Source organism: Tiliqua scincoides, chromosome 9, assembly GCF_035046505.1.
Source record: "Tiliqua scincoides isolate rTilSci1 chromosome 9, rTilSci1.hap2, whole genome shotgun sequence".
Lineage (NCBI taxonomy): Eukaryota > Metazoa > Chordata > Lepidosauria > Squamata > Scincidae > Tiliqua > Tiliqua scincoides.
In genome coordinates, this window is record NC_089829.1 from 12,912,284 (window position 1) to 12,926,280 (window position 13,997).

General features: G+C 47.5%; 1 protein-coding gene across 4 annotated transcripts in view; it reads left to right on the plus strand.

The window, feature by feature from the left end:
• The window catches only part of TP73 (tumor protein p73), a 56,240-nt gene extending 54,286 nt beyond the window's left edge, over nucleotides 1-1,954 (plus strand). For all 4 annotated transcript variants that reach the window (XM_066636732.1, XM_066636736.1, XM_066636737.1 and 1 more), the window contains one exon: nucleotides 1,634-1,954. In XM_066636732.1, coding sequence (XP_066492829.1) covers nucleotides 1,634-1,954 — 321 coding nt within the window. The remainder of the gene's footprint in view (nucleotides 1-1,633) is intronic.
• The last annotated feature ends 12,043 nt before the right edge of the window (nucleotides 1,955-13,997 follow it).

Below are 13,997 nucleotides of genomic sequence, written 5' to 3' on the forward strand. Positions count from 1 at the left end.
CCTGCTTTCCACTTTATCCTCCTCCCTTCCTTCGATTAAGTGCTACCTTAGGTGCAGCTAACTTTCAACTTTGATTTAAATGCCTGACCCTTGGGCTCTTACTCACGAGTACTCTGCTCTTACTCACGAGTAGGACTCTGCTCCTGCTCAGAGTAGCCCTATGTACCTCCCTTAGGTGCTAACTTTCAATTTTGATTTAAGGTTGCTTTAAAGGTAAGGTTAAGGTTAGAAGACAGGGAGTTAGAAAGACAAAGCGTTAGAATGAGTACACTTACCTCCTCCTCCTGCTCCTCCTCCTCTCCTTCTCCAAAACTCAGAGGTCTCCTTGCCTTCTCCTCGCCCAGATGCTAAACTCTTGTGCCTTACCTGGCACTTAGTTCCCGAGGCACTTGGTTCCCAGAGGCCACACGCGTCTGCAGAGTAACGTACTCTGTAGCAAACTGACCATGCATTCATGTCACGAAGTAACGAAGCAAACTGACCATGCATTCAAAGCCTCCCATGTTTGCTGAGCTGTGTGCCCCTGGGGTATCTCCCTAACGTGAGAGTGTTGCACTTACCTCTCTAACTGCATTAACCCCTGTGCATGGATATCTGGCTGTGAGCCTAAAATAGGCTTTGCTGTGGACATCAACTGTGCATGAAATTGCAACCCATCTGATAGCTGTAGCACTCAGTTCCATTTCTCTTGCAAATTCTCTCCAACATGCATCATAACCAAAAGTGCCATGAAGATCACAGAAAAGGCTCAGAGACACTGTCCACACAACCAGCTTGTCTTGGTTCCATGCCAGTGTAACTGCCAAAGCTTCCCCCCCCCCCCCAAGAATCCTTGGAAATGTAATTCAAGATGGGACATCCAGTATTGTCCTAGCCTCTCTCTCTCAAAATGGGAGGCTCCAATCCTATCCCCCATCACTAGCACCAATGTAGCTGCACCAAATAGGTGCACGCTGCATTCTGTTGTGGGCAGGGGGGTGGATCAGACCTGCAGGAAGTAACTACAAATCATTTACATCTACCTCCCGGTAGGCTGCCCAATTGTCAATGGGTCTTCTTGGGTATACATGACCTGTTCAGTGACATATGTCAGAGGAGAGGAGTGGGGACGTTTTACAAAGAGGGGATAAGACCTGGCATGTGCTATTGCTGCTGGATCCACTCCCCCCCCTGCCCCCAGTTCCTGCCCCCTCCCTCTCTGGAATTCTGGACAGCCACAGCCAATTGGTGTTCACAGTACTGAACTAGATGGATCAAGGTCAGACTCAAGACAAGACCATTTTCTAGAACTGAAATGGCAAGCTTTTTGAGGATTGAAAGTCTCCTCTGTGACCAAACATTCCATACTCCAACAGGGCTGCCAGCTTAGTTTTCCAAAACCATTTCAATATGCATAACTCTGAACCTATATAGAGGGCTACCTTTGCATCACTCTCACTGTTGCCTAACTCCCTTGGTGCCAGAGTCGCTTACCTGGATGCTAGATCTTCACAAAGAGCTGAAGCAACCCTAAATGGATCTCATCATCCTTCTTCCCACTGTCCATCCCATTCCGTGTTGGGCGTTCAGAATGGGAAGAAGTTAGTTGTAGCCCATCCAGTTTTAACAATGCCTGTCCTTGCACTCTTGGTAGGATCTTGGGGCACTGAAGATCCCAGAGCAATATCGGATGATTATCTGGAGGGGCCTTCAGGAACTGAAGCAGGGTCACGATTACGGCGCCCAGCAGCTCATCCGCTCCAGCAGCAATGCCTCCACCATCTCCATCGGCACTTCTGGTGAGCTGCAGCGGCAGCGGGTCATGGAAGCTGTCCACTTCCGTGTGCGCCATACCATCACCATCCCCAACCGCAGCGGGGCCGATGAGTGGGCGGACTTTGGCTTCGACCTCCCGGACTGCAAGGCCCGCAAACAGTCCATCAAGGAGGAGTTCACGGAGGGTGAAATCAACTGAGCCGCCTCTGGGAGCAGCCAATGGATGACAGAAAGTAACAGAACCCAAAAGGTACTTGTGCGGAACAAGCCTCAGCGAGGCACAGAGAGTATTTTGCAGAGGTCGGGTGGCGGAAATGTCCGAATCTGTGCTTTGGAACTTTTGCACAGTCCATCGCTTATGTATCTGTCTGGGAAAAGCGGGTCTATTATTTCCATGCCAGAGAAGAGAGGGGCAGTGGAGCTTTGTTGACCATGATCAAGAGTGGAACTAGCATTGGTTAGCTGCTCACAGTACATCATGGCAGTTGACTGCTGCACAACTGCGTTGACGGGCATTGTGGTGCAAAGAACAGGTTTTGTTGCTTTCAACGAGATTTGCACGAATGCCCTCCATCTGCTCTCTTACACGTCTCCTAAGGTGGCCAGGACCCTACATCTGATGCAAATGGGATGGGTCTTTCAGGACTCTTCCTCCTTGGGAGGTCTCCACGATCAACTGGTACCAAACCACATGCAGACTTTTTTTTTCTTCCGAACTGCCAAAAAGTGTTGTGTTGCTGCAGTTCTTTGTAGAATGTACAGCTCCTGACTATTCCCAATGATGCCCAGATTATCTAGACAAAATGCTGGCATGGAGGCACAGCCCGTAGTCGCGTATAGGGTATATACTAGCCATGTTGTTGTAGGTTTATTTTCCACGTAAGCTATTGTAAAGAGTCAAGAGATGGACAAGATCTCCCCCTTCTCAAGAGGGAACGAGGGTTTCATCATTACCCCTGAGCTGCCCAAAAAGTTGTAAGTTTTTGTAAAGTTGAGTACTTCCTGCTGGATAAAAAACAAATGATTAATTGGGTTTTGGGGAAATGATTCTTAAGGGATGTCAAAAAGTCATCACTTTAATCTTTGGAATTAATGGATACCTACACACACAGTCCCCAAAACTCAATTATATATAGTTTGATGGCAATTGTGTCCCAGCCCCACAGCCAAGTAGCATTGTCTAGATCAGTGGTTAGCACCGGGACCCACTGTTTAGAATGAGATTCTGTTAAGATCCACCAGAAGTGATGTCATGACTGGAAGTGACATCATGAAGCAGGAAAATTTTTAACTATCCCAGGCTGCAATCCTACCCACACTTACCCAGGAGTAAGTTCCATTTACTATCATTGTTAAAAATATATACATAGCAGCCTGTTAAAAGTACAAATGCAGTCACATACCACAGTAGCATCAAGTCTAATATATTAAAAATAAAATATTGAAATGAATAGGGACCCACCTGAAATTGGCTTGCGACCCACCTAGTGGGTCCTCACCCACAGTTTGAGAAACACTGTTCTAGATTTCAGAACAAATTAATGCTTAGGCGGTAAGGGTTGTATTTTTTATTTGAACAGGGGTGCAAAATTTCCTTCCAGAGAAACTCACTCTCATTTTCCTATTTTTATTATTATTTTTTGCAAAGTCAAGTTTCTAGCCCTCAAGAGTGCTGAAGGGGGTGGTGGAAGCTTCTAGTGGGCTTGGATAGGGCCTCCAGAGATCTCTAAAATAAGCTACTGTACCTTGTAGCACAACTATTTTTCCAGAACAGCTTGTTTCAACCCCGCAATTGCTTCTTAAGACCACTCTTTCCCCTCCCACTTATCCCTATCCTTTCTAAAATATTGCCACCTCAAAGACCCTAGACACACTGGGAATGAGGCAAATTACAGTATATGTACCAGTCAAGACCTATGCCAGGATGGAACATGGGCCAAAGGCCAGCACCCCAAGCTTACTGTTAAAGATTGATGACACCAAGCTATGGCTCTTTCCATCTCCCCGCCCCCCCAATTGGTCAGTGGGGGGAATTAGCAGTAGCGGACTGTTATGGAGAGAGTTCAGAGGACTGGCCCAACTTCAAGTAGCCAACCTGTCAGGATCGGCTTGGATCTCCTGGAATCAGCATCCATCTCCAACCACTGAAAGCAAGCCTGGAAATTTGATCAGGGCTTCCAGGAGTTTCCAACATGACATCACATGGGGGAGAAAAAATTCTCCAGCAGAAGCTTCAGTCAGAATTGACAGCCCCTGACCCCAGCAAGACCTCCTACTGGTCATGTTGCTAATTCTGACTGAATCTGGGAAAGACTCTCCTCTGAAACCCTAGAGAGCAGCTGCCAGTCAGTGTTGACAATCTTGAGCTAGATGGACCAGCTCAGTAGGAAGCAGCTACCTAAGTAAATTATGTGGTCATTAACAGTGGATTCGAGCTTAGGACCCTCCTGCCCCATGTTTTACAATGCAAAGAAAAAAAATATTCATCTTAAGTGAGATGCATTTCTCTATGGGATCTCCCTAATTCAATGCTCTGTCCCTTAAGGCCCAAATCCTAACCCAGTTTCCAGCACTGGCATAGCTGTGCCAATGGGATGTGTGCTGCATCCTGCCGTTGGGGGGCACTCACGGAGGTGTCCTCAGAGTAAGGGAATGTTTGTTTCCTTACCTAGGAGCTGCATTGCCCTCATGTCGGTGCTGGAAAGTGGGTTCGGATTGCGCCCGAAGAGGCATAAAAGCTAGTATTCTTTTACCTGACACCTCATGTTTGCACAATCCCTGTGAACAGAATGGTGACTCATGTCCATGCTTCCAACAAATGCTTGAAGTGTAGCATGTAGAGTGCCCACACCAGCCAGAGCCTTTGTAGTTGGAGGACCACCGAAGAAAGGCAGAAGGCCACTGCTTCTCCTTTCTTCTTAGCACGTTCAGACAGGACCAGTCCATCCATGAAGAGGTAGCTGATTCTCATGCAGTCAATTGGCAGGGATGTCAGGCACTGCCTTCCCAGTCTACCGCCTCCTCCCCTCCCCTGCTGATTTGAAAAGAAATGGAGCAGAAGGGGAAGTGTGAAGGAGAAGAGAGCAATGAGCAAGAACATCTCCTAAGAGACACTCTAGTCCACCATTCTCTTCTCCTCCACACTTTCCCTTCTCCTCTGTTCACCTATTTTCAAATTCATTGAGTACTGAGGGGGTGGAGGAAGATTGACAGCTCTTTGTACCTACGGACTCAAGGGAGGGTACAGTGGCATTTGACACCCAACCTCAGGCACTGGAAGATCCTCAGTCAGCCTTAAGCCCAACCACTACCATGACTTTTTACACCAAATACTGCTACTCTTTAACAGCCAAGGGAACAGCCAGTCTGATGTCAGATGCAAACCACAAGCTCATACCAGCACTATAGATGTTGGCACCTGAGGCAGCAGCAGAGATAGACACTGAAACGTGCTTGTAAAGTAGTAGTAATTTAAAAGCACTTTACGTCTTTCTTTTAAATCATGTCCTTTTTCAGTGGTAATGAAAATCCTTTTCCCCAGCAGTATTACTATATATTCCTGTGTGTATATATGTATGTGCTCTATGTGTATGTTACTGGGAGATGTCAACCTTTGGACACATCAAAGTCTACCTAACCAAATCTAGGCATAACTGTCATCCGTGGGCGAGTCCTGAGGTATCTGTGGGAAATGTCTGTGTTTCCAGAGTGCCTTCAGCTGGGCATGTTGAAAAGCCACCTGGAATTTGTTGTGACAGCAGCCATTTTGGTCTCTTCAACCTTCCATTGGGCATCCCTTCAATGATTCCCTTCAAGATTCCTTCTTGGGGCATCCATTCAGGAGGTCAAGAGGTCTGGTTTGGAGGGTAGAGCTGCCGTTAATGCCTGAAGATATCATCTGAAAGTTGCCGGGTCGCCAGAAGCTTTCATGAGTGGCGAGACCTTGGGAAGTGACTGACAAGCTGTGCTGAGCTGAACTGTTCCATTTGCTCTTTGGTGAAAGCAAAGAAGCCATCTCTGCTGTTCTTCATTGGGAGAAGCTGTTGGTCAGAAGTTACACCAGACTGTGAAAGGTCCACCTGGAATGTTGTTGTTCTTGAAAGATAGAACTTCTCTGTTATTGTAAAAACTCTCTTGGGGGTGTATAAATACTGGTTATTATTATTATATTCAAGGGACATCCCTTCAAGATTCTTTGGAAGAATTCATGCCTTGTACTAGGGCTGGCCTTAGGAGCTGTGGGGCCCAATGCAAAACATTTTTGTGGGGGAGACACTCCCACGGGGCCCCCTCCTCACCAGGATGAGCAGAAGCGGTGAAGTGCCACCGCTTCTGGGTGGGGTGATTTCAAGCCAATGGGATCCTGGGGCAGGGGGAGGGAGAGCCCCAACAGCAACGCTTTCCTTGCTACACTCTCCTCGTGATGCCTCAACATGGAAGACTGCATGTCGAAGTGTCAGCTACAGAGTAAGGTGATGGCCGTGGCTGCAGGCACTCCACTTGCCGCCCCAGTGCGGGACCCCTCCAGGCATGGGATACAGTTTGGCCAAATTGCCCTAAGGCTGGCCCAGTACAGAGTCAGTGGCCAGACCGTGGAACCGATCTCCTGGTAGCACTAGCAATTAACATTAGTGGTCAGGAGCTGGAGGGCCTGATCCAGCACTCAATAGGTTAGCAGCCAAACCACAGCAAGGTACAGGCACAGCAAATGCACCGCCACAGACGCGTTCTCGTTTCGATCATTTCCTGTCATAACAAGCATGCTGAATGCAGTAGCGGAGCCAGAGGGGGTGGTGTGATAAGGACCGCAGGCACCACAACATGACGTAAAGCCGCTCCTCCAACTTGTAGTTAACATCCTTTGGGGCTGCTTACACGATGCGCTGTCGCACCTGCAGTACTTACTGTGCCACCCCCTTCCTCTGGCTACATTCCTGATCTTGTCTGATCTCAGAAGCTAAGCAGGGTCAGGCCTGGTTAGTACTTGGATGGGAGACCACCTGGGGAATACCAGGTGCTGTAGGCTTATACCATAGTCTTTCGAGACTGAAGGTTGCCAACCAACCAACTATTGCCCAAATGTACTTCTCTTTGGAATTCAATTCGGAGTGGATTCAGATTGATGCTGGTTCCGTTTTCCTTCCATCTGGTTGCTCTGATATTTGTAATCCTAGATGTACAATCTGAAAAAAAAGCTTGGCCAGGACTGTTTAGAGGCCAATTCTGAACAACAGTGCCCAAACATCTTCATCCTCTTCTTCTTCCTCCTCTTCTTTGTACCTTCGTTGTCTGAAAAGAATGCATTTCTGGGCTGAAATAACTTTCCACCTAATCAATTCATTCTAGAAATGGCCAGTATGCAGCCAAAACACAGTCTTTCCCCATTGACCTGGTCATTGATCTGGTCATTCTGGCAGGGGTCTCAAGCTTCAGGACTCGCCTGTAAATATATATGCACATAAACACCAATGGAGCTCAACACACGTCGTTACTTGTGAGATCTCGTTTTGTTTTATTGTAATGATATCTTTGCAAAAATGTGTTATTTTTATAGCTTTTTTTTTTTTTTTTTGTAACTCAATAAATGTATTTCAAATGTTCCTCCTCTCTGCCTGCCTTTCTTTTCTACTGCCTGCCTTTCTGTTCTACTCTGGTAGTTGATAACTCTTGGTCTAACCACTCCTTGGTTCACACAGTAGGTAAACTCCAGCCCCACCCCACCCGAAGGGAGAATGCCTCAACCACACAAAGGAGTTTCAGTCTGTGTGAATCCTCCATTGGAAGGCCACAACATTGGTGCAAAACATGTGCTGGTGGTCGGATCCCTCAGGCCCTAGGACAAAATCTTGCACTGGCACCTCCATGGCACACTGGGGGTACATTCAGTCGCCTGTGGGGCAGGTGACAAGGAAAGTGCTAAACATGCAGAAACTAGATCGCTCTAGACTCAAAGCCCTCTTGGGTGCAGAAATAGATACACAGACCTAACAAAACTCAGAGAGAGTCTGTCTCGTCCTGCAGCAGACCTGGATCTGGCGGACGTGCCAAAGAAACTTTAATCAGGTACATTATTGGGCAAACTTTACTCATTGTTGCCCCAGTGTACAGGGCAGACGCCTGACCTATAGATTTTTGCCATCATTTCCTTTGCTGTGGTTTGCTGGGCTTCCTCAAATGTTGCCCCACAAACATCACATTGATTTGGGAACGTCAAGGAGGCTCTTGGTTCACCTGGACAACGGCCATGAACCACAAATACTGTCTGACGTGTACATCCCTTCCTGAGATGCTGTGTTCCACTGGGGACACCCAACATCCCACCGGCAAGTCTGCCTCAATGCAAAGTTTCCTTGGGGTTAACTACAGAGATGTCGGTCCCCAATTTCTTCAGAGTCTAAGAGCCTCTGAGATTCATTCAGTCCGTGCTCTGATCAACAGATGGTCCCGGTTTTAGTTCGACAGTGGTAAGCGCAACCCCACGTGTTATCAGCAGATTGTGGTGTACATCCGTTTGGCTGATGAATGAAAAGAGGCCACTTTGGCTACAGGTGTTTGTCCACTTCTGCATCAGTGATGCTGAACATTCAGTCGCTCATTGGATCAGTCTTCCTGGTATTGCAGAGTCAGGCGGTCTAGTCAGGTATTTGCAGTAAACAATCTATGTATTAAAAGTGAAGACACAAGACAGAGCAGTGTAAGCATTCGCGATCAGGTTGCTGGTGTAGCGTAGCAGTGAAGAGACTGAGTTATGGGCTTCCCCGGTTTGAATCTGACCTCTGCCTCAAACTCACCAGGTGGCCTGAGGCAAGCAATTCCCTCACAGCTGGGGGCAGTGTGATCCCGAATATTGAGTGCTCAGAGGGGGGCTCAGCTTGGGAGGTGAAGCACAGCAGCACAGGGATTCCGTGAGCCTGGGCAGGTCCGCCATTCTCCGACTGGTGCGCAATGACTTGTGTGGTAGGCTTTGCCTCCCATGCTGAGCTTCCAAGGCTGACTTCAGTGGGCAGGCCGGATCTGGCCCACAGGCTGTAGATTGCTGATATACAGTGGGTCCTCCTCATCCAAGGGTTCAGAACCCGTGGATTTGACCCACCACAGGTTCCAAACCCCATCTGAAGGACCCACAGAGAACTTTTGGACATGATTGGAAAGCTGTTCCTGTCATGTCCGGAGGTTCTCTGTGGGCCCACCCATGGATCTCAGTATCTGTGGGTTCGATATCCATGGGGTTGTCCAGGAATGGATCCCCCGCAGATACTAAGGTACAAGCTACACAGGGTTCAATCCAGCCCTTCATCATTGTCAATGTCTTCATCATCCCTCACCGGAAATCCACACGAGCCTTCCTCATATCCATGGCCACTGCATTTCTTTCCACCATGTGCTGGTGCAGGGTTGTTGCAATGTCGGGAGCGGCGGATGACCCTGTGTCCACAGGAGACAGGGCAGGGAGTCCACGATGACCAGGGAGACCACATCCCATCCACTGAAGCAAAGAGAAGGCAGAATTCAACACCATGACGATGCCACCTTTGTCTGCATTTGTGCTGCAGAGCTAATGGTTTTGTTTGACTGGTTTACTGAAAGCCATTTTTAATATAACCCACCTTTTCAGGGCTAACTCAGGACAGAAAATCCAACAAGTGTATAAATCACTATAGACTGACCTCAACAAGAGCAGCACCAGGGGGCTAGCCAGTCTGGAAACATGAAGGGGGATCAGTATTTACTTTCCTGTGTTTGAAAAGGCAGGACTAGATGGGCTCAGGTTCAGCCCATCCATGAGGCATACCAAAGCAGTCCCTTCAGGCAGCGGTGAGGGGAGGGGGCACCCATCTCTACCTACCGGCTTGCCTCTACTGCTCCCTCCTTCACCTTCTACCCCCTGGTTTGGAAAAAGAAGATGGGGACAGAGAGGGAGAGGAAAAATAGAAGGGAGTGCTTAGCTAGAGCATTGGAGAATGGGAGGGACAGAGGCTGGCACATCATAGGGTAAGGAAGGGCAGCATCAGGCATCAGGAGGGCTTGGGCCAACCCTGTATGAGCTGATCCAACCAGATATTTTTAAAGTATCATTACTCAAAATACTTATATCCTGTCTTTCCGCCAGGTACAGAATACACTACTCTCCAGGGTGATTTACAACATAACTGAAAGGCAGTGGCATAGCTAAGAGAGGGTACATTTCCTTGGGTGCCATGCCTTGAGGGATTGTCACTGAAAACCGGAAGTCAGAGAACTCAGAAAGCCTCTTCGAGGTCCCTAAAAGGCATGGGGGAATAGTGATTGAACCAGTTTAAACCTCTGAATATAGATATACCCTCTGAATATAGATATACCCTTGAAATCTGTTAAAAGCAAGGTGACTACTGTCTAGGGAAAATGCATGTTTTTCCAGAGTGAGATGCCACCATTGTCAGAACCCACAATGTCCAATCCGTACCTGGACAGCTGTCTTCGTTGCACATGGCAACTTCTTCCTTCTCCCCATCGCAAGGCAAGCCACCTCTGGAAGGAGCAGGGTTGTCACACTCTCGAATCCTTTTCCTGACCCCGGAACATGAGTCTGGACAGACCGACCAGGGTGACCACTCGGACCAGTTGCCATCAGCTAGAGAAGGATTGGAAAATGTGATAATTGCTGTAGGACTGTTGAGAGAGTGACTGACGGGTGCCTGATTTAAGTTTAATTTATTTTAAACCATTGTAAGTTGCCTACAGCACTCTTAGGAATGGAAAGACGAGATATGAATTTACAAAATACTGTAATTAAAAAGCACCAAGCAAGTCCAAATGTCTTCTTAAAGAGCCAAGACTTGGCCTGACACCTGAAGGTCTATGGCCTGGTCTAATCTTCTTGGGGAGGATGTGCCACCATGTTGGTTCCACTTTGAAGGACGTTCAAAGGATTCATCCAAGTTAATAAAACCTCATTCAGCAAAGGTGCTTCCATGGTGAAATGACATTTGCATGCACACTACTATTCCCAGGATTCTTTGGGAGACTCCTAGAAGTACTAGAAAGCTGTTCCCCACCTTCTTCTAGCAAGCTAGGGTTGAATTCGCTTTTCACCGTCTAGAACACCTGCCACACTAGTGATCTATCCTACAAGCTCCAGGCTAGAAAATATAGCCTCCATTTATTAATGTTATGGCATGCTAGCAACGTCACATCCAACTATTTTCTAGACCAGTGGTTCAAAAACATTTTAGTACGGCGACCCACTTTTTAGACTGAAATCTGTTAGGATCCACCAGAAGTGATGTCATTAACCTGGAAGCAATGTCATGGCTGGAAGTGACTTCATAAAGCAGGAAAATTTTTAACATCCCCCATATGAAAAAATCAAATCAAATCAATTAGTTAATCAAGTAAATTAAAAGTTTACAGTAAGTATAAGTTTAAACATTTATTTAACTAAAGAAGAACCCTCTTAATCCTCCCAAGCAGTTGGACACTGCAATCCTATTCACATCTACCTAGGAGTAAGCCCCATTGACTAACATTGTTAAAAGCATATACATAGTACCCTGCTAAAAGTATAGATCTGTTACATTTCCCTAACTGCAGTCACATACCATGGTAGCATCAGGTCTAATACATTAAAAATAAAATACATATTGAAATGAATGGGGACCCACCTGAAATTGGCTTGCAACCCACCTAGTGGCTCGCGACCCATAGACTGAGAAATGCTGTTCTAGATGGAAAACTGAATGCAGCCATGGTTGCAAATGAACTGCAGTTCCCAAGATTCTTTGAGAGAAGCCGCAACAGTTGTGCATGAACTACATTTCCCACGAGATTTTGGAAGAAGCAATGAGAATTACTTCGGCGTAAGTAGATTTTTTTTTTTTAGGGTAGATATGCCCCCTTGCTGCAGATATCCACCTGTTACCAGCTAAAGGAAAAGCAATAAGGCTTACTTGGGCAGGGTAGAAGATGAGGGCAAAGCTTCAGATCAGCAGAAGGTCCCACGCACCTCATGCCACTCTCCGGATGGGTGCACTGACGGATCCGCATCTGGTTTTGGAAGCCGCAGGTGGCAGAACAAAGGGACCATGGAGACCACGGGGACCAGACACTTTTGGCTGCAACAGGAGAAAAGGGAGCTGGGAGCCGGGAAATGGACAATCCTCATCAGCCCCAATCGTGGGCACCCCATCTCATCACGGAGGCTGTAGACTTGTGAAAGGGTGTAGAAGGGTCCAAGCAAAATGATGAAGGGGAGCCCCAAGGAATTGGAGTATCTTCTCTAAGAGAACAATTAGCACGCTTGGGACTTCACATATTTGAATCCGTGGGGAGCGGGGAAAGGACATGACAAGTTTAGCCTACAGGGACAGTTGTCAGAAACCCAGTCGCAAGTGTCCAGGAATGCCAGTGACCAGGACACAATCATCCTGGATGCAAATGCCCTAGTACTAACACAGGACTGCATGCATATTAAGACTGGAGTCATTCTTCATGTGATCACAACAAATACAGTTATGCGGCTACAATAGGCCGATCCTGGTCAAACAGTGTACAACTTGAGCCATGCCTTAACCCAAAGGTTCTTAACCTTTTTATGATTACAGACTCCCCAAAGAATTGCCCAATATGCCCCCTTTCCCCCTTGACCAGACAGTCAAAATCATCATCTTCACCAGTCCCATTAGGTAGCAGAATGACTTCAAAAGATGTCGGTCCCTGTAGCTTGGTTTTACTTTACATATGGATAGCTAGGAACAGAATGCCTCAATCCATATTCATAATGGTAGTAGTTAATAATCTAATCTAACAATAAGTTTTTTGAGGGTGCAATCCTAACCCCTTATGTCTGTGCTTTCCAGCACTGGCATAGTGATGCCAATGGGACATGTGCTGCATCCTGCAGTTGGGTGTCACTCATGGAGGCCTCCCTAAAGTAAGGGAATGTTTGTTTCCTTACCTCCGAGCTGCATTGCCCTTATGTCAGTGCTAGAAAGCACTGACATAAGGGGTTCGGATTGCGCCCTGAGTCCTAAACTCCCATCATTTGGTTCCCATACCCCCAAGGCAGTGGTTCCCAAACTATTTTGACAGGTGGCTCCCTTGACCTCCTGGGCCACTGGCCGTGGCTCCCCATTAGGGCTACAATCCTATATATTATATAGGACAGCAGGTTTTTTTTTCCCATGAGGATTCTGTGGCTCCCTGGTTGATTTCTGCAGCTCCCCAGGGAGCCGGTTACCTGAATGGCATGCAGAGATGGCTGCCTGAACCTGAATGGCATGGAGGAATGGCTGCACAATTGGGAGATGGTATCACATTTCAGGGATTCATGTTCAGGCAGGGGAGCATCCATATGCCTGGTGATATTCCGAGGCTGTTCCCTACCACTGCCTTGTAAACCAGGGTTAGCAGAGAGACTTACTGTGGGGAAGCAGCAGCAGTGAATTCTCCTCCCCCCCCCCCAACCGACAATACAAATTTTACAATTACTGGACATCATACTGCCTGATGCAATGGGCAATACGACTGGGAATTGTAAAGTGGAGCCAAGGAAAGGAAGATGGCTTGCAGCTGCTTTCCACCGTCACCTGGAAATGTGATCACCCAAAGTGGTTGGCAACCTTCAGTCTCGAAAGACTATGGTATAAGCCTACAGCACCCGGTATTCCCAGGCGGTCTCCCATCCAAGTACTAACCAGGCCTGACCCTGCTTAGCTTCCCAGATCATGGTATAAGCCTACAGCACCCGGTATTACCAGGCGGTCTCCCATCCAAGTACTAACCAGGCCTGACCCTGCTTAGCTTCCGAGATCATGGTATAAGCCTACAGCACCCGGTATTCCCAGGCAGTCTCCCTTCCAAGTACTAACCAGACCTGATCCTGCTTAGCTTCTTAGATCAGATGAGATCGGGCATGTGCAGGGTAATCCTCAAGTATTGATCACACAAACTATATGGAGCCTCCACCTTCAGAGAAAATCTATCTCTGAATAGATCTTTGCGGGACAAACAACAGAGAAGGGCTGTTGCCTTTGCACCCTGCTTGAGGACTTTCTGGAACCACTCAATTGGCTGGAAAGAAGATGCCGGTTTCAATAAACCTTTGGTCTGATCCAGAGGAGTGACCTGCCTGTTCCTACAAGAATCCATTGTGTGCAGTTACCTTTACAATTGTTGCCATCACCGACAAACCCACTCTGACACACGCAGAAGTAGGAGCCCACGGTGTTCAAGCAAGTGGCGTCCTGAGCGCAGCTGTGGCTGCT